Source organism: Phocoena sinus, chromosome 14 (assembly GCF_008692025.1).
Source record: "Phocoena sinus isolate mPhoSin1 chromosome 14, mPhoSin1.pri, whole genome shotgun sequence".
Taxonomy (NCBI): Eukaryota; Metazoa; Chordata; class Mammalia; order Artiodactyla; family Phocoenidae; genus Phocoena; species Phocoena sinus.
Window position 1 is genome coordinate 50,618,246 of NC_045776.1, and position 21,965 is coordinate 50,640,210.

General features: G+C 35.9%; 1 protein-coding gene across 3 annotated transcripts in view; it reads right to left on the bottom strand.

The window, feature by feature from the left end:
- RBBP8 (RB binding protein 8, endonuclease) overlaps window positions 1-21,015 on the bottom strand; it is an 82,518-nt gene extending 61,503 nt beyond the window's left edge. The window contains exons 1-4 of one of the 3 annotated variants that reach the window (XM_032602360.1): window positions 20,809-20,987; window positions 18,065-18,269; window positions 5,234-5,276; window positions 733-828 (exon numbers count right to left, since the gene is read on the bottom strand). In XM_032602360.1, the coding sequence (XP_032458251.1) occupies window positions 733-828; window positions 5,234-5,276; window positions 18,065-18,173 (248 nt within the window). In that variant the 5' untranslated portion in view covers window positions 18,174-18,269; window positions 20,809-20,987. Of the gene's footprint in view, window positions 1-732; window positions 829-5,233; window positions 5,277-18,064; window positions 18,270-20,808 lie in introns of all 3 variants that reach the window. The other 2 variants (XM_032602361.1, XM_032602362.1) reach the window with 2 other exon arrangements.
- Between the last annotated feature and the right edge of the window lie 950 nt (window positions 21,016-21,965).

The window sequence follows — 21,965 nt, forward strand, 5'->3', positions numbered from 1 at the left end:
GAAATATGCAAGGAAGAAAAGAGAATGGCAGGAGTAAGAAAATAAGACAGGAATAGGGCTTCCCTAGTGGTGTAGTGGTTAAGAATCCGCCTGCCAATGCAGGGGATGCGGGTTCGAGCCCTGGTCCGGGAAGATCCCACATGCCGCAGAGCAGCTAAGCCTACGCCCTAGAGCCCGTGAGCCACGAATACTGAGTCCGCGTGCTGCAACTACTGAAGCCCGCGTGCCTAGAGCCCGTGCTCTGCCACAAGAGAAGCCACTGCAACGAGAAGCCTGTGCACCGCAACTAACAGTAGCCCCTGCTCGCCGCAACTAGAGAAAGCCTGCGCGCAGCAACAAAGACCCAACACAGCCCAAAATAAACAAATAAAATAAATAAACTAAAAAAAAAGACAGGAACAGAATTGTGAAGCAGTTTCCACCTATTTAGAAGTAAAAATGGAATGAAAGCATCAAATGCATTAGAACACTGCTACTCTTGAGCTTGTCCTACAACAAATACCAGATAAAGAAACATCATTTAAAGGGTAAATTGATGTGATTGCTGTAATTAATGAAAAAACAAACCTGTAAGTTTGTTTTAATTTCATAAAGTATTTATCCAAAGTTGACATAGAGTTGGAAAAAAGATCACTTTAAGTCTCAGAACTGATTACAAATGAAAACCAATGTATACTCTCTATTAAGAGGGAAATCACCTCTTACACAAGAAGACCCAAGAACCAGACTCACCGATCTTCTAAAACTTTAATGGTTTCATGAAGAACTTTCTGTTGCTCTCTCAGCTGTTGATTTTTGGTGAAGAATTCTTCTAGTCTCTGTGCATCTCTAAAAGTCAAGAAATAAGTCATTTTTTTTTTAATGGAAAAATACTCTAACAAGACTATTCTGTCATTAAGAACTCCAAAGCATGATCTCACCACTTACATATTATGAATTCGTTGTATCAAAACAAACAACTTAGAAGGTGAGGTTTGAATATCTTGTTAATCAGAGTTCAAATTATACTAGAATTTGCTCTGCAGTATTTTTATGTTCTACAGAAGTATCTTCGTAAGCACCAGGTATTCATTATACAATGCTGGAACACAGATGAAGGAGTAAATTCTGATGCCACCACTGACTCAACATTGTCAAAATTGCTATTAAAATGTACACTTACTGTTTTTTTAATTATTTTATCTACATTCAATAATGTAAATAGGTAACTCCACTCATATCATTCCTATTCCAATTATGAGGGATTTGTACTTTCTATTTTACTAATTTTTGTGTTGCTTAAACTTTTACCTGGTATTACTTTTAAGCCAGGGTTTACTGTGAAGTAGAAGTACACAAACCCTACATCCTGAAGCCTAGGTTTGAATCTCAGCTGTCACGTACCAGCTGTGTGAGCTGGTGCAAGTAACCTAAACTCTCTGTGCCCCCAAAAATGTGGATACATTAGTAGTATCTACTTCATGAGACATTTGCAAGGACTAAGTACTAATGACTATACAGAACAGTGCTGGCACACAGTAAGTTCTATTTAAGTATTTACCATTTTGATTTTAGTCAGGAAAAAAGAAAGACACCTAAAATTTTCTTCTAGTAAACTACCTGGTTACTTTCCAAGGTTGTGCCATATTTTACCTCTCCATCATTATACTTCAAACAATCACATATATAAAGTATGCATATATTTTAATTCTATGAAAACCCATTACAAATTGAATCAGGATTCTCTGTGTCATCTGGAATCTGAAAATATAGGATAATACCATGGTTCAAATATCTTCTCCCAGCCCTCTCAAGGGTCTGAAATATCAAATCAAATAAAGGAGACAAACCAGTCTGCCAGAAAAAGGAGATGTCCAAATGACTGTGTCAAAATTGCTAAAACGTAGAATGTAATATCACTGGCAACAAAACAGACGAGCAAAACAACTAAGTCAAAATGTCAGATACCAATACGAGGGTACTTCTTATATACTGATTGAATATTTGATATTGAATGAAAAGCCAATACATCTAAGAATGGCCTCCTGCTATACAACAAATATTGTTCTGGTAGCATATGTATATATATATGAAATTTTGGAAGTAATAGATAGCTGAAGCTAATAATAAAAAAATTTTCTAATACTTCTAGAAAATGTATTTAATTCAGAAGCAGCACTAGGTTTTCACTGATCCTATTTTGGGAGTATTCAAGTCAACATTTCTATTGATACATGTGTAATTTTGTAAATGAATCCGTGTAAGAGAGGAGCATTAGTCACGTGCAGAGACAACGATCATCAAAACACAAGTCTGAAGCAATTAAGTGACAGACAAATATAGTGCAGTTGCTGATTTCTTTTCTAATTGCTTCTTCCAGGTGGGAATCCCTAGGACTAAGATACCTCACAAATAAAGCTGTTCTAACAATATGGAGACCAGACATCCTATTACTGTACCCTGACTGTCTATCATAAAATATACTTGGAAAGGAGAGTTATGGTCATACAGGCAAATCTGAGTTCTTGGTCCCACAATGCAATGACCTATCCTTCTACAAAATAAAGCATCCCTTTAATTCTCTGATTACTCAGGGGATTTAGTTACTTACCCATGCTTCCAAAATGTGTAACCCCAAGCTACCTAAGGTAGGCAGGTACAGAGTAATTACAATATATATTAAAAGGTTGCTAAGAGGATCAAATGACTGAGAACTATACAGTGAAGTAAACCATTATTATCACCTACTGAACAACCAGCTGTGTTTCCACTCCTTAAGATTCAGAAATGTTTTAGGTGATTTTTGATAAAGTAACATTCAACAGTCATTTACAAATTAAAGGTTTTTCATGTGGTTGTTTGGTTAGAGGTATGGAGAAATACATTTTGTATAAAAAGTCTCAGTTTAAAAAAAGTACATTTGTTATAAGCAAATCTAGATCTTTTAAAAAATTTTTAATTTATTTTTATTGTTTTTGGCTGCATCAGGTCTTAGTTGTGGCACGTGGGCTCTCTTGTTGTGGTGTGTGGGCTTAGTAGCTGTGGTGCGCGAGCTTAGTTGCCCCGCGGCATGTGGGATCTTAGTTCCCTGACCAGGGATCGAACCTGCGTCCCCCACATTGGAAGGCAGATTCTTAACCACTGGATCACCAGGAAGGCCCTAGATCATTTCTAACTATGCCTAATCATTCAATCTGCAGGAAAATGATTCTGATTCTAGCTAAGAGGAAATACTATTCTACAGCTATAAATCTATCATTTAAAATAGTAACATTTTAGAAAATAAAATTACTAGGTCTACAAGAAGGATCCATTTTTAATAAAACTAAATTCCTTCAAAAACATTTAGTGAATGTAGTTTAAAATATAAAATCAAATAGCAAACACAATGTTTCTAAAAACTGACCAACACTTTGATTCTAAAGGATGTCATTCTAATCAATGGTTGTTAATCTAGGATTTACAAGGTCATTTACTTCCAACACTGAACCAAGGTACAATATAAAGAGCTCACTGTCTAACTACTGATCAACTCCAAAATATTATACTTTGGGTATTATAATGGTAAGAGGGAACAAGAATTCCTATACAGTATTATTATATATAAAAGAGGAGACTTGTAGAATAACTCCAACAAACAGTAATTAGCTATTTAGTGTAGTATGTGTTAAATCAGCATACCAAGTCACTGATAGTACATACTCATCTTCTGATTAACAATGCTTGTAGCCACCATCACTAGCTGGGCTATAAGCAAAGGTGAAGATGAAAACAATAGAATAAGTGTATTTCATAATTTTTAATCTCAAACCACTCAAAAACAATTTCACCACTGAGGAAAAGCCTCCTTATCAACAATATATTTATTTGTTCACTTAATCCTAGAATACATATAAAGTAGTGTCAGAATTAGTATAAGCCAATCATGTGAATTCAATTCTCTTTGCCAGTTATTATTTAGGAATGAACATTGTCAATGAGTTAGAGGAAGTCTGCTGGGGGCTGCTTCTGACAAACCTTTATAATTAGTAAAAATAAAAGGACACAAAGATGCTGTGCAAGTGATAACTAGAATGATGATGGCCAGCTTGACATACTGAAGTGAATCAAGACTAACAGGGCAAGTCTGAACTCTAAAGATGGCAGAGAAGAAAGACAGAAGTAAGTGATAACCAGTCCTAGAATCTCCGTACTTTGGGCCTTCTATGTGAAAGGATACATCTTCTTTACCATAAAAGTCCCTTCTGGTGTTTTCTTGGTCTCACAGTAAGAAAATGATAAACTAATAAGATATACATCCTAAATTTAAATGTTTAAAATGACACCTTTAAGGTAGGAACAGGTACATTTTCAACATGCAAAGCATTTAAAAGTGTCAGCAATTAAGAATCATAAAATTATTCTTCAAAAAAACTTTTAAAAATTTATGATTTCTCATTTCTGTATCTAGGTCATCTTCCAAACATGACTACAGGCGTAATGGAAAACTTCACAATTTCTATTTTCAGATTATAATAGCAAAAATAGTGAGGTGTGTTTTGATGAGTGGTTGGTAACTCCAGCTTCTGGTTAGTCTTGGAAGCTTTAGAATATGAAGGAACTGAGACCTATTGGTATATACTGTAAATCAAATGCAATTATTATTAGTCACAATGATATTAATTTTTGTTATGAGTAATAACATTCTATTATGCCATCTGTTTCAGATTCCTGAATGCGGAAGGTCTAAAGAACCACGAGTAAAATCTGTTCCTGACTTAGAAAATCAGATCTGATTCTGGGCTTAATAACCAAAACAATTCAGGGGAACTGCTGGTAATTTCAAATTAGTTAAAAGGGGTCTCAGAATATCCATTTAGTTCCCATTTCTTATATGAGTTAGAAATCCCAGACTTATTCTGCTCCCCATCTTGTAGTATCTTAAATTCCAGGTATCAATCATAGCTGAGAAAAAAATGCCATTAACAGATCAAAATGATTTATAGATCAGTTTCCATCTTAATAAATATTTTAAGGAAAAAGATTATACACATATTAAAATTATGTTAAAATATAAATATATGCAAATATTAACTAAGATTATACTCAAAATTATTCTTTTTCCTTTAGAATTTTGAATAACTCGCTGTCAACTACACAAGGTCCACACTAAGTAAAGCTAACTTCCTTATAAATAAAACACTCAATTCAAATAGGACATCAATATCAATTACTTTATAAATAGGACATCAGTGTTATATATGCTGATACTTACAAAATTCGTTCCTTTTTCAGTTTGGTTACTTTTACTTGTAAACCTGAAAAAGAAAAAAATCCTCAGTATTTTATTTATACATTTTATCGTTTCAAAAGCAGTTAATCTAAGTTTCTTTATGAATCTAATGCTACACTATTAAGTTACTTGAGCCTGGCCTCTAAACAATGAGCCAGGTCCCATTAGTTTGAAAAGTGTATTTCCCTCACTTGCACCCTTAGGTCACAAAAGAGTATTTGCAACATTATTGCTCTTAGTCTATTGTATGACAGCCAAATAGAATGAAATTTTCTCCACCTAAAGTGAGTTACTTCCCAATAGCATGGGCAAGCATATAATTAGAAGTTCACTATAAATGAAGGTTTATGTTCTGGCATAGCCTATGTATTTTGATAACAGCAATAGTGCTTATGTAGGCTCAAATCTTCTGGGATTAAAGCAGATTGTGTCAGGAAGTCCGGGACTAGGAACACAATTGCTTACAAAAAAGTACTTAACATAAGGCAGTACTGTTTTTAGCTCAAGATATGTATTACATGTGTTATATGTATTTTTAATTTTAATTGAGTCCAATACAAAATAGAAGACCACTGCCTATGGGACTTGGGTAATTACTGTTAAGAAAGCAGGCTGATGAGCATTGAGACTGCAAGAAAGGATATAAACAAAATAAGAGTGACATTCCTCAGTCTCGGAAACAATAATTAAAAGGAGAAAAACAGCCATTAAACAAACATGAAAATATATCCAACACCACTAGCAATATAAATCCAAACCCAAAAAATTACTTAGCAAAATTATAAAAATTATAATACCCAGTGTTGATAAAAGTGTTGTAAAACTACACTGCCATGCTTTGCAGGAGGTATTATAAATTAGCACAATTCTTTTGGAAAGCAAGCTAGAGATATATAACAGGACTCTTTTTCATCAATATCCCACATCTTGGATTCTAACCTAAATAATCCAAACTATAGAGAAACTCATAGTCACAAAGAATATTGAACAATGTATTGAAATATAAAATGCTTAAAATAGGGACGAGTTTAAGTAAAATATGATGTAACCACTAGACAGAATAATACACAGCTATTAAAATCATTAAGTAAAAAAGAATAAGTCTATTTAGCAACACTAAACTATTTGGTTCTCTATTTTCACTATGCTATTTTCTGCAATGTGATTATTAAAAGGGGGGAAAAACTTCTGTGTTTACATTTTCAGATTCCTAAACCAATTTTTTTACTATTCTACAATTTTCCCACTTGTGGATATTATATTCACTTTTAAAAATAGTGCCTAGAAAGTTTAAAAATTCTATATCTACTTAAGAATTTCTTTTATTTGGGGTCATAGTTAATCCCCAATAAATGGTTATTAGTTAACTAATTTCTGAAAAATTAAACATTGACTGTCTTTGGTAGTTTATGGATTCTAATAAGTTATACATTTAGAAAATCTTTCCATATAATTTGTATAGAAACATTAATAAATTTGTCACTTCTAAGAACAGGATTTTTTATTATCTGTCTGAACAACATTATTTAGCTAAGTAAGAGTTTTAGAAAACAGACCTATACATTTCTCCACAATCTCCCCCTCCCTGGTGCTGACTAGGGATGAAATTAAAAGTCATACAGATACTAATGGGGAAGTCACCTTTTCTTACTGCCCAAGAGGTAAGGATTTAATGCCAGGAAATCCAGTTATTATGGAAAAATAAAGGCCCTGGAGAATTTTTTAGTTATACTTCTGCCCTATATCTCAAATTTCACCTCTAGGAAATGTCCAACTGATATGATACATTTACCCTCATTTCTATGGCCTATAATTTGAATAAATAAAATGTTATGAATAAACCTGTAATCAAATGTTCACAGCAGCTTCATTCATAACAGCGCCAAAAACAGAAACAACCCAAATATCCTTCAGTGAGTGAACTGTTAAAAAAAACAAAACGAAACAAAACTGCTGTACATCCTTGTACCACATGTACTACTCAGCAATAAAAAGGAAAGAAGTATTAAAATATGCAACAACCTGGATGGACTACAAGGGAATTATGCTGAGTTGGAAAAAAAAGCCAACCCAAAAAGTACACCCTATGTGATTCCACATACATAACATTCTTAAAATGACAAAATTATAGAGCTGGAGAACAGATTATGGGTGGCCAGGAGCTGGAGGGGTTGGGGTGGGAGGAAGGTGGTTGGGGACTTAGCATTAGGGACCCTTGGTAATCCAGGGATCTACACGTTAGTGAATTAAAACACACACACAAATGAGGGCATGTAAAAGTAGCAGAATCTAAATAAGATTGATAAATTGTATCAATGTCAATTTCTAAGTTGTGCTATTATACTATAGTTATACAAGATGTTACCACTGGGGTGAACTGGGTAAAGGGTATATACTACAGTGTGAATCTACAATAAGCTCAAAATGAAAAGCTAAAAAAAAAAATTATGGAAAAATATTTACCCTAAGAGTTGGAATACTGTTAAAATGTAAATTATTATAATAAAGGGAAACATTAGTTTTTCACTGTTTAAAATAAAAACTGGTGTGATCTTTTGATTTTTAAAAAAATCTTTTCCATCTGTCAAGTTCGTAGCTGGAGAAGCGTCCTTCTTTTTCAGGTAATGATGACAAACTCACAAGACCTTGAAAGTACTTAGTAAAGCATCAAATCATTCTTGAAGAATTAAGAAAAGAACTTGTGACCCTACTAGGCCAAAGACTAGAGTCAGCAGTTTTTCACTCTTTTACCCTTCCCAAAGTGTGTGAAAATTTACTTGCTTTTAGATTTTCTTGTTTTTCAATTTTGGCCGACTCTAAAACTCAGGTCCGCCTTTAGAAGTGAAAAGTGCACCCAAGATGAAATGGATTATTGCCATAAACCATTTTAAGAAAAGAAACAATGAGACAGAAAATCCTTATAAACTTCAAAAGAAAATTCTTGGGAAATATGGAAAGACTACTCTTTTATCTTGTAAGCATTCAACACCTGTGAGGCATTTGTTCTGTCACGCAGATCAGCCCTGAAACAGGTTTATGTGTGTATGTGTATGTATGTGTGTTTAAATTTTAGCATTTGCCATTCATCAAGTCAATAAGGCATCCACAATTAGAACCCCTATAAAGTGTGCTTTAATCCTGCTCCACACCCATCGGAAGGAATGAGGCTATACAACAATGCAGCTCCTGTATGAACAGGTAGTCTGTTCAAAAAAGTATTTAGGATTGTAACACTGGCAACCTGAGACACCTAATGAGGAAACAGCGCTCAAAAGACCAAAAGCGCTGCACTACAATTAACCTTATAATGTGTATGTGAATTTCCAAAGAAATGAAACAATTAAGGGCCCGTATGTGTAGTCACGAACATAATACAAGAAACAAATTTAAGTAAGAATTCAGAAATAAGCCAAGAATTCAATTTGTTATAAACAAAATAAAAATCATTGCTATGTTAATTTTTACTCATTCTCGTTTGCTACCCAGAATAAACCATATATGTATGTACTGTCACTGTAAAACAAGTTATTTATGGTTCTGAATTATAAATTGTAAGCCTAATAACACTTCTTGATAAATAGTGGCTTTACATATAGCTCAAAGAATTAAGCTTCTACCAAAAACACAACTACTAGTATTTCTGTAACTGCCTAATCAATTATTTCAACTTCAAAGTAAAGACACTTGTCTTTATGAGATGCAGCCATATTTAAGGTGTGCTTAGTTTACTCTTAAGATTTAATGATCTCAAAATGGGTAAATTAATTTTTTGTGGATATTATCGAATTTATGTTAACACAAATGGAAAATAACATGTGAGTTAATGATAGTACTTTTTTTATTGAATTATAAATGATGTATAATACTGTTACAGGTGTACAATATAGTGATTCCCAATTTTTAAAGGTTACACTCCATTTATAGTTGTTATAAAATATTGGCTATATTTCCCGTGTTGTACAATATATCCTTTTGTTTTTGTTTTTGGCCGCACTGTGCGGCATGTGGGATCTCCATTACTGGACGAGGGATCGAACCCAAGCCCCATGCAATGGGAGTGCGGAGTCTTAACCACTGCTGGGTTAATGGACTGCTGGGGAAGTCCCTATCCTTGTAGCTTATTTTATACCTAATAGTTTATACCTATTAATCTCCTACCCTATATTGCCCCCCACTTCCCTCTCCCCACTGATAACCACTAGTTTGTTCTCTGTATCTGAGTCTGAGTGAATCTGCTTCTTTTTTGTTATATTTACTAGTTTGTTGTATTTTTTAGATTCCACATATAAGTGACATCATACAGTATTTGTCTTTCTCTATTTCACTTGGCATAATACCCTCTAAGTCCACCCATGTTACTGCAAATGGCAAATTTTCTTTTTTATGGCTGAGTAGTATTCCATTTTTTTTTTTTTTAATGGCTGAGTACATATACACACTACATCTTTATCCATTCATCTGCTGATGAACACTTGGGTTGCTTCCATATCTTGGCAATTGCAAATAATGCTGCTATGAACATTGAGGTGCATGTATCTTTTTGAATTACTGTTTTTGTTTTTTTTCGGATATATACCCAGGAGTGCAACGGCTGGGTCATATATGGCAGGTCTATTTTCAGTTTTTTAAGCAACCTTCATACTTTTTTCCACAGTGGCTACAACAATTTATATTCCCACCAACAGTGTATGACAGTTCCCTTTTCTTCACATCCTTGCCAACATTTGTTATTTGTGCTCTTTTTGATGATATCCATTCTGACAGGTGTGAGGTGATATCTCATTGTGGTTCTGATTTGCATTTTCCTGATGACTAGCCTTTCTTAATGACTAGGACACTGATGTTATGGACCAAAATTACTTGCAATTCCTTTCATTGCTAATTTGTGTAGTCAATATGAATGTTATCTTTTTGGAATTTTTGATGAAACATCTAAGAAAATAAATGGAGCAATCCAAAACTGAATCAAGAAATATTTATCCTGTCATATTAGAGTCTCTATACTTTTCGTTTCTTCAATGGGGCTCCAATTCTGTCTCAAAAATCTGCCTAGTTTTCTACGAAATTGATTACCTTATTTACCAGATATAGAAAACATTACTAGATGAGATGTTGATGGTAAAACATAGCGTGGACAAAAACCATTTATTAAAATGGTGACATTATGAAAAATATTCTAAATTCCATCTTATTACCTGTGCTTTTTAATAATAAACCTGATACTGAAAGGGATTTTAAAAGGCAAAAAAAAATTGTATCCAAACAAGTTCAGATGCATTTAAGTTCTTATGCATATCTAAGAAAAATTATGTAACTCAGGTACTACCTTCATATCTTTTCTTTCCCCCCTTTTTTTTTTAACCTGACACGAAGTTTTAAAAGCAATGACTGAATTTTAATTCCTATGTATACTTCAAAACCTGCAAAGTCTGGACAAGTCCATGTTTGACGTCTTTCAAATAGCCTCTTATACTGGTTTCTCCAAGTGGATCCTCTACTTTAAAAAAAAAAATTAGGGCTTCCCTGGTGGCACAGTGGTTGAGAGTCCGCCTGCCGATGCAGGGGACACGGGTTCGTGCCCCGGTCCGGGAAGATCCCACATGCCGCAGAGCGGCTGGGCCTGTGAGCCATGGCCGCTGAGCCTGCGCATCCGGAGCCTGTGCATCCGGAGCCTGTGCTCTGCAACGGGAGAGGCCACAACAGTGAGAGGCCCACGTACTGGAAAAAAACAAAAAAAAAATCTAAAAACCTAGCTTTCTAGGTAGTTACAAACGCACTGGAGAGGGTATGGAGAAAAGGGGACACTCTTGCACTGCTGGTGGGAATGTGAATTGGTTCAGCCACTGTGGAGAACAGTATGGAGGTTCCTTAAAAAACTACAAATAGAATTACCATATGACCCAGCAATCCCACTACTTGGCATATACCCTGAGAAAACCAAAATTCAAAAAGAGTCATGTACCAAAATGTTCATTGCAGCTCTATTTACAATAGCCAGGACATGGAAACAACCTAAGCGCCCATCATCGGATGAATGGATAAAGAAGATGTGGCACATATACACAATGGAATATTACTCAGCCTTAAAAAGAAATGAAATTGAGCTATTTGTAATGAGATGGATAGACCTAGAGTCTGTCATACAGAGTGAAGTAAGTCAGAAAGAAAAAGACAAATACCGTATGCTAACACATATATATGGAATTTAAGGGAAAAAAATGTCATGAAGAACCTAGGGGTAAGATAGGAATAAAGACGCAGACCTACTGGAGAACGGACTTGAGGGTATGGGGAGGGGGAGGGGTGAGTTTTGACAGGGCGAGAGAGAGTCATGGACATACACACACTAACAAACGTAGTAAGGTAGATAGCTGGGGGGAAGCAGCCGCAAGGCACAGGGATATTAGCTCGGTGCTTTGTAACAGCCTGGAAGGGTGGGATGGGGAGAGTGGGAGGGAGGGAGACGCAAGAGGGAAGACATATGGGAACATATGTATATGTATAGCTGATTCACTTTGTTATAAAGCAGAAACTAACACACCATTGTAAAGCAATTATACCCCAATAAAGATGTTTTAAAAAAAAAAAAAAAAAAAAATTAAGTACCCTTTAGGCATATCTTTGATGTTATCACAGAGTCACAGGATCTAATTTTATATGGAACTATCTGGAACACATTGACAAGGGACTGTCAAAAAAAGTCTTCCTTTCAACAAATTTGCCTGGGCCCAACCAAAATGTTTTTAAATAACATACTAATTTTTAAAAAATAGTGCACGATCATTTAAAACTCTTAAGAATCCATAAGTGATTTTGAAATTGGCAAAAGTAGCCTGATCAATGTATTATAATATGCCGGAAGTTATCTTCTCTCATCAGCTCAAACATATATCCAATACCTACCATTCATAAAGCACATAGATGTTAATCAAAATCATCAACAACTTCTGTATTCCTCCCTTAAAGTTTTTCCATGTATATAAACTAATGCTCCTGCAAGTGTCATGGCTACTAAGAGTATGGCCATGAGGAGTACACACTTTAAAAAGAAATTATCCATTATGTAATATTTGTGAGTCTTATATGTTCTGTAATCTGATGAATAGCATATTGTTCTTATCAAACAATATGTTATTTATTTTCTTGATGCTTCCTCATCATAGAGGTCTCCTGAAGACCCTGAAACACCAATGAACATGAGGAAGAAAGCTGCCAAATACTTTATCCTTGTTAAATTAGGAGCCTAAAAAATAAAGCTGTCCCAGTTTTAAATGGGTATGCCTAAAAATTCTAAAATGAAGATTATGTACCACATGAAAAACAAGCAGTTTGGTTAAGTAATGAAATAACCGCAAAAATAAGTCACATATAAAACAGTATGTACACTGAACACAACAATACAATAAGCTACATGCATTTCTTTTAAAACTAGGAAAGAATAAACAAATGCCATTCCTATAAAATGGTGATTTATTTTTCTTTTCCCAACTTTCTACAGTATCATCTAAAAATAGGAAATTTAAAGTAAATGGGTAGTAAAGCATTTCAGGGTTTTAGAGATATGAAGTTTTGATATTTTCATATATTATGGGATTTTAAAAACTTATGTTCACCCAAAAAAAAAAAAAAAAACACAAGATCAAAGCTTTGGGGCTTCCCTGGTGGCGCAGTGGCTGAGAGTCCGCCTGCCGATGCAGGGAACACGGGTTCGTGCACCGGTCCGGGAAGATCCCACATGCCGCGGAGCGGCTGGGCCCGTGAGCCGAGGCCGCTGAGCCTGCGCGTCCAGAGCTTGTGCTCCGCAACGGGAGAGGCCACAGCAGTGAGAGGCCTGCGTACCGGAAAAAAAAAAAAAAAAAAAAAAAAAAAAAAACTTATGTTCAAGAAAATGTTTCACTGATGCAGCTAAACTATGCAATTCATTCAGATACCATTTACTAACTTCTTACTATGTGCCAAGCACTTTCAGCTATGGAAATGGAGGTAGAAAGATGAGTAAGATAGGGACTCTGCATAATAAAATTTTAATGATCTTCTTAAAATTTTAATGTCTTATTATAAGACAACAGAACGTAATCATTTAAAGGATAAAGAATTTAACCTTATACTTGAAGATGGCAGAATGCTAATTCTTCTCTGTTAAATGTTTAATTAAAAACTCAAGTACATCTGGTCCTATTTAAATCATTTGAAGATATTGTATTTGCTTTACCTCCAGGTGACAAAGAATAAGCTTTTTCATAGTGTATAGCTCCTATAATAGTTTAAACTTGAAACTGTTCCTATTGGTAAACTTACATGCTGGGGTCACAGTATTATAAACCAAGAGGAGGATATGGCTTCTCTTCAACAGAAGTTGGGAGATGTTATTATTCCTTTGCAGTTTTAAAAGTGCATGTAGCTGACTACATTGTTATTATCAGTGTAGCCATTATACAAGACAGAATATCTTGTATCTGGATTATTTTTGCTATCATTTCGTTATATAACTACAGTGTATAAATATTTTCTGAAAGAGAATGAATACAATGCCCCCAAAACCTACTGTGTCTTCTTCACTGTTGTATTCTCAGCAACTGCTACCATTCTCAGCATATAATTCAAAAACTACTCACTGAATGAATAGCAAGTCAGTACTAAAACTCAGAATACTTCCTCAATGTTTCACACCACATTTTCTGGGGGAAAACAGTGTAGTCAAATGAAGAGCAGAATTAATGTAAAATACTCATATTTGTCCCTGAACATATGACCACAAGCACAGTCACTTAAAAATCAGATGTTTGGGGCTTCCCTGGTGGCGCAGTGGTTGGGAATCTGCCTGCCAATGTAGGGGATGCGAGTTCGAGCCCTGGTCTGGGAAGATCCCAAATGCCACGGAGCAACTGGGCCCGTGAGCCACAATTACTGAGCCTGTGCGTCTGGAGCCTGTGCTCCGCAACAAGAGAGGCTGCGATAGTGAGAGGTCCGCGAACCGCGATGAAGAGTGGCCCCCGCTTGCCACAACTAGAGAAAGCCCTCGCACAGAAACAAAGACCTGACACAGCCATAAATAAATAAAATTAAAAAAAAAAAAAAAAAAAAAAAAAAAAATCAGATGTTTATCACTAACAACAAATTTGAATTTCTAAACTTTCAAATATTTGAAGTGAACTAATCTGCCTCACATATAAACAGCTCCTATCAATTGATAGGGAAAAGGCCAACAACCAAAGAATAATCAGGTATATAAACAGTTCTTAAGAAAGAAATACAAATCACCCTCAAGCATAAGCAAAGATGCTTAATCTCATTCATAAGGGAAACATAAACTAAAACTACACTGAAAATAATCAATAGATATATTAATCAAACACAACATGGAGAATTCTTCTAGATACAGATGGGAACAAACCAACTATAAAAAGACATTTTAGATAACTGGGGAAATTTGAACATAATCATCTAATAGGTATAAGATGACATTAAAGAGTTTGTTTTGTTAGTATGATAATGGCAATTTTTTGTTAAAAAAGACTACTGGAATATACTGAAGTATTTATAGATGAAATTATGTCAGAAAGTTCAAAATAACTGAGTGGAAGAGGGATAAAGATGCAAATGCAAAATAAGTAAAACAAGATTGGCTGTGTACTGATAACGGTTGAAGCTGAGTGATGTGTAAATAGGAGTACATTATACTATTTTCTTTACTTTTATAAATGTACAATATTTCCTAAAATTAAAAAGTCTTAAACTTTAAATTTAAAAAAATGGAAGAATACACACACAAAAGATAATAAAAGTGGTTACCTGTTTGTGTGTGGGGAGAAGAGGGTAAATTTTTGCTGTTTATTTTGTGTTTTCACAATTTTAGAAAAAAAGTTTAAATTAAAAAAAATGGATAAAACAATAATAACTTCATTGACACCTGGATTTCTAACGGAACACTAATGTACCCTGACTGCATCAGCAATTCTAATATGCTGAAAGAGAGCTTTAATGGAAACATGGATCAGAAAAATCTATCAAAGAATGAGCGTAATAGAGCAGTAACAGATGTAAGTGAAGTAGCAGATGTAGTTGAATTCCAACCTTTCATAATAAAATTAAAGAGTTTCTAATGTTTTTCTCAGCTAAGAATTCAAAAACTACAATTAAGAAATAGAAACTTTCAGCAAAGCTGTAGGATACAAAGCAACACACAAAAATCAGTGGTGTTTCTTTACATTAACCACGTGCACTCTGAAGAGGAAATTAAGAAAATCCCATTTACAATAGCATCTAAAATTAAGAAAATTCCATTTACAATAGCATTCAAAAGCATCCAACACAAAATAAGGAATAAGCTTAACCAAGGAGATGAAAGACTTGTATGATGAAAACTACAAAACATTGCTGAAAGAAATTTAAAAAAGGAAAGACGTCTCATGTTCATGGACTGGAAGACTTAATATTGTTAAGATGTCAGCATTACTCAAAGTGATCTACAGATGCAATGCAATCTCTATTGAAATCCCCATGATGTTTTTTTTGCAGAAGTAGGGAAATATGTCCTAAAATTCATATGAAATCTCAAGGGACTCCAAATAGCCAAGACAATCTTGAAAAAGAACAAAGTTGGAAGTCACATATTTCCTGATTTCAAAACTTAATAAAAAGCTACAATAATCAAAACAATACGGTACTAGCATAAAGACAAACATACAGACCAATTAGAATAGAGCCTTGGCACCCTTCTCAAAAAAATGGTTTTTGAGAAGGGTGCCAAGACCATTCAATGGGGAAAGGACAGTCTTTTCAACAAATGGTGCTGGAAAACTAGATATCCACAGCAAAAGAATGAAGTTATACCCTTACCTTATACCATATACAAAATTCACCTCAAAATGGAAAAAGGACCTCAACGTAAGATCTAAAACTATAAAACTCTTAGAAGAAGACACAAGGCAAAACTTAATGGCAATGGATCTGGCAATGATTTCTTGGATATAATACCAAAAATATAGGCAACAAAACAAAAAAGTAGATAAATTAGACTATATCAAAATTAAAAACTTCTATGCATCAAAGGACACAATTAACAGAGTGAAAAAGCAACTCACAGAATGGGAGAAAATACTTGCAAACCATATATCAGGTAAGAGATTATTATCCAGAATATACAAAGAACTTCAACCACAACAAAAACCAATATGATTAAAAAACAGGCAAAGAACCTGAGTAGACATTTCTCCAAAGATACACAAATGGCCAATAAGCACATGAAAAGCTAACATCACTAATCATTAGGGAAATGAAAACAGTATGAAGTCTCCTTAAAAAACTAAAAGAAGAGTTACCAGTTGATCCCACAATCCCACTCCTGGGCATATATCAGGAGAAAACTCTTATTTGAAGATACATGCACCTCAATGTTCATAGCAGCACTATTTACAATAGCCAAGACATGGAAGCACCTAATGTCCATCAATGGATGAATGGATAAAGAAGATGTGGTATATATATACAATGGAATATTACTCAACCATGAAAAGAATGAAATAATGCCATTTACAACAACATGGATAGACCTAGAGATTATCATACTACGTGAAGTAAGCCAGACAAAGACAAATATGATATCACTTATATGTAGAATCCAAAAAAAATGATACAAATGAACTTATTTACAAAACAGAAATAGACTCAGAGACAAAGAAACCAAACTTATGATTACCAAAGGGGACTGGGGGTGGGGTGGGGGGAGATAAGTTAGGAGTTTGGGATTAGCATATACACACTACTATATATAAAACAGGTAAACAACAAGAACCTACTATACGGCACAGGGAACTATATTCAATATCTTGTAATAACCTATAATGGAAAAGAATCTGAAAAACAATACATATATGTATATATATGTGTAACTGAATCACTTTGCTGTACACTTGAAACCAACACAACATTGTAAATTAACTATACTTCAATTTAAAAAAAAGAGAAAGCTATTCAACTGAGGGAAAAGAAAAAACTATAAAGCACAGTAGTATTAACCCATGGTTGCAGTAGGTAATCAAGAAACAAATGTAATATGAAGCATTTCCCACACATGGGGGAAATGTATTACATGAAAGTCACAGAATTAGATAGGTATATTAAGGCTTACTATCAGACGTTGAGTTTAGCTTTAACAGTTTAGCTTTTAATAGTACATTTTAACACAATCATATATAACATTTATATACTCAACCTAATCGCAACAGCTCAATTCTCTGTATGCTCATTGCATTTCATATAAACCTTTTAGCCCTTATTTCACTATACTGTTAATTATCTGTTCACATGACTCTCTCTCTACCAGACTGCAGGCTCTTTGAAGGCAAACTGCCATTTACTTTTGGGTCTCAGGGCTTGGTGGCAAACCCAAGCACTGAGATACAAATTCTGAAGGTTTGTCGAATGATTTAGGTAGTATTTTTATGTCAATAAACAATCCTGCAAATAATTTTACAGAAGATAATTAAGTTTAGAGGTTATGTAACTTGCTGAGATCACAGAGAAAGTACATAAATGAAATTAGAATTCAAATCCAGATCTTCGGTCAACAATCTCTATGCCCCTTCCACCACACCATACATATTACAAGTAACTACAAGCTGTGCAAGAGCTACATTCTGTGGTTAGTTGTCTGTAGTCAAAAAGCAACAACTCAACCATAAAAATGAATCTCCCAAAATTGGAATAGTAAAGGTCCCTTAAAAATGAGATCTTTGAACTGTCATAAAAATTAGTTATTATTATTATAGTCTCAGCAGAATACTGCTACCAAGTATTTCAGAAAAAAATTACCTTGTACTTCTTTATCATGACACTCCTTTAGTTTTGTCCAAACATCCTTAAAGTCATTAGATACATCTGCAGAACTAGGACTTCCACAACTGCTTCCCGAGACGTTCATCTTACTTAATATGCTCACACTTCTACTGCCTAATGTTTTCTGACCTTTTCTGTTACATTATACAGGTCTGAAGTTGTCTTTGGTCAGTTCAAATACCTGAAACAACAGATTGCAACATAAGTGAATTCTGCATTTATCTCTGTGTAATTTGAAATCAGGATGACTTCAAGCCCAGGCAGCTGATCTCAAGTTTTCCTTATTTACCTATGATCAATCACTTTAGAATTTGAGGGGGTGGAAGTGAGGAAAAAAGATGAGTATGGTGAGAAAAGCCCCAATTTCAGTTATCTGGCCTTAAGTTAAGCTACATTTTCAGGCAAATTTTTTCTTATTCCGCCTATGAGGAAGTAATTACCTACATTATGTTTAATTGAAAGGACTATGATATAGAGAGGTTTGCAATCATTCATGGTCAGTACTGTTTCCCCATTCTAAAAGAATTTATTGCTTTCTTAACTTTTGAGTTGATATGGAATACAACAATATATTGAACCAAAAACTGGAAAACACTCTGAAATATTCTTGACTTAATAAGCATTCACATCTAGACACACAGACACACACACTGTAAAAGAGCAAGAAAGATGACTAACACGAGTATCTGAACAGCTTTCTCATAACAATGAAATTTGGTGAGCAAGATACAGACACAGCCAAGATCTATGAATACGGAAACATCTAAAAACAAGGCAAATATGGGTAAAGCTATTTTGTGCCTCTCAGAATAAAGGTGAATGATTAAGTTTATTATTTGTGTAGCCCCTGAAGGAAGCAACAGGCTGTTAAGTTCAAGTGGATTAATAAATATCTTAATATGTGTTCTTAAACTGAAACCATTAACTAGCTACTACTAAAAAAATAAAATAAAATGATTAACAAATCTACTAACCCTCACATCTGGCTCCTTAGTCAATGCCTTACCATTGCTAACAAGTGCCCAAACGGATTTAAGTGTCTTTTACTAACCATTTCCTGAGGTCTCTGATGAAGAGGCTAAGATAAGCAAGGGCATGTCTAAAGGGAGCAATACTATGTGCAGAGCCACTTGGTAAACTATAAAACACTAAAGAAATAAAAATACATTTATTAAGCTTTTCAAAAATTGTGATTACACTTTTTTTAAAGATAATCAGTGAAAATTGAACAAGTACTAGATTTTACATAATATTAGGAAATTATTTTTAATTTCTAAAGAGGCTTGTATTCAACTATTTATTAATTCTAAAAGATAAATCAATGGGTCTATACTACTGTCAATAAAAGCCACCATTTATTAAGTGTTCACTATGTACCATGGAGTGTACTGTTTTATATTTCCTTTTAATTTAATCTTCACATTGTATAAAACAGCTACTACTGATATTATTAATTTCATTTTAGAGTTTAAGAAAACAGGCTTAAGAGACTAAGTGACTCGCCCGAGGTCACATTGCTAGGACACGGCTACTACGGCCACGTCACTGCTGCAACTCAAGTTGTGATGCCGATGAACTCCAAAATACTTCTAAAAAGCAAAAAAAACCAAAACAAAAATGTTAATTGTTTTTATTAATCAAAAAGTTCAAAACAAAGTTTTAGTTACTTTAATGAACAGTTTAAAATTGTATATTTTAGCATTCAATAGTTTAAAACCAACAGTGTAAGATAAGCTTCCTTTATTCTACCTTCAGGGGTAATAAAAAGGTTAAGTGCTTTTTTTTTCCCCCCACATAACAATTTATCAATACTAAGCTGTTCAGATACTCGTGTTATGGCAATCATCTTTCTTGCTCTTTTACAGTGTGTGTGTGTCTGTGTGTCTAGATGCTTGTTAAGTCAAGAATATTTCAGGGCGCTTTCCAGTTTTGGGTTCAATATATTGTTGTATTCCACATCAACTCAAAACTTGAAACCCTCTCCAATCTATTTTGCATGCTTAGCACTTTTTGCTGGCATTTCTTTTGAGATTGAACCGTTATTCACTGCACGAATAATTTCTCAAAAATGTGCATCTTGCCTCTCGAGTTGCATCCTGGGCTCAACAGTTTGCAATAATTTAATACATTTCTGTGCCTCCTGTTGCAGTGTAAACCATAAACCACCACACTGAAGGTGCTCAAGAGAAGATCTTTCCTGTCACACCACACACATTCTTAAGTGAGGCAAGAGCCGCTCCTCAGTTCACACAAGGGCCCTGAACAAACTGAATAGGGACTCTGACTGCTGCTCTTACGAGCAGAACAGAGGTCCAGTGGCTCCCATCCCAGGACCCTTAGCCATCAGCCTCCTCCCGCACCGCTAAGGGCTGGCGGTCAGCCCTCGTCACAGCGCTCCCCCGAGCAAACCGCACGACTGGCGCCGGAAGCGCGCGCGGCGACACCCGGCGCAGGTCGGCGCATGCGCGTGGCGGGCCCGGCGCCGGCAAGCAAGTTCTCAGCTGGTGCGAAGACTCGGGGAGCGCTGGGTCGTCCGCAATCCGGTCTACCTCCTGCGTATTTTAGGCCGGCTCCAGCCGACTCCTCAGATTCAGCCCCAGCGCCATACAGCCATCCCCACCCCGGGGTCAAACGCCTTCGGTCAGCCGGCAGCTCCAGACCGGAAATAGCCCGCTAGGACCCAGCGCTTTGGGTCGGGGAAAGAGATTCCTTTTACTCACGGCTTGCAAGATTGCGTCGAGATTCTCGAAAGCCCCAGCAGGAACGCGAGCACGCTCTGGAGAGGGGAAGAGACGGCCGTTCGCTTTTCTGCTCGTTCCCTCACTAATCTGCCAAACCGCCAGCAGCCAAGCCGCCCCCTCGGGGCAGCCCGCGTTTTCCAGCGCTGGGGCAGGGCCCAAGGGCCGCCGGCTACGCTCGCCCCGCCCGGACCTCGCGCGACGTCACGCAACGTCGTGTGGGAGTTCCCGCGACGTCACGCTTCTTCCTCCTCCTCCCTCCGCGGAACTGGGTGGCGCCCCTCACGCCCCCTGCGGAGGAGCTGGGTCGGCGTCGAGTCCCACCGCGTTGGGCGGTGACTGGAGAGTGGAGCTCCTCCTCTGAGCCGTCAGAAGAGTCTCCGAGAGCTGGCGGCCGCCACCGCGTTTTTCGAGAGGGCCCGGAGAAAGCTAACGCTGTTCTGTCAGCGGAGCTTCACGTTCTCCTGAGAAGTGATCAATGTGTGACTTAAGCCCGTTCTGGGAAAGCACGTAGGAGCGGCCCGTACCAGATGGAAAGTTAAAGTTAACTGAGGAGGGAAGGAACACAGATCAATCTAACGTAGCTTTCCGGCTGGTAGCTCTTACCTACAGTTTAGTGATGCGACCTGACCGGACTGGGTGGCGAGGCCGCGTAGCAAAATGAACGATGTATATTTTGCTCAGGTTAAAGAAAGTTTCTGACGAACCTGAAATGAGACGGAATCAGAAGTGACGCATTATTTATTGGAACAACATGCTGTTAGGTAATTTTTTTAAGTCAACGTTTTATGTGGCTGTTCGTTTATAAACATTCAAATTATTAGTATATTTTCCTATTTATATTACCTATTTAAAAGAAGAGTTTTAGCGTTAGAAATTCTAAATATATGAAGTTGAAGAAAATAAACAGAATAGACAGTATCATAATATTTTTTAAACCAGTTCAATACTTTTTTTAATACTTATAAGACCTGGGAGGAAGACAAAGGATATTATAAACTTTAAAAAGTAGAGTTGTATTTGGGAAATCGAAGATATAAAATGTAAAAGTAATTTTCCCATTCATTCCCGGTCTTAAGGGATGAATATCACAGCTTACTCCTTGCGAGTGGGCATAACAGGATGTTTCTGTACCATTC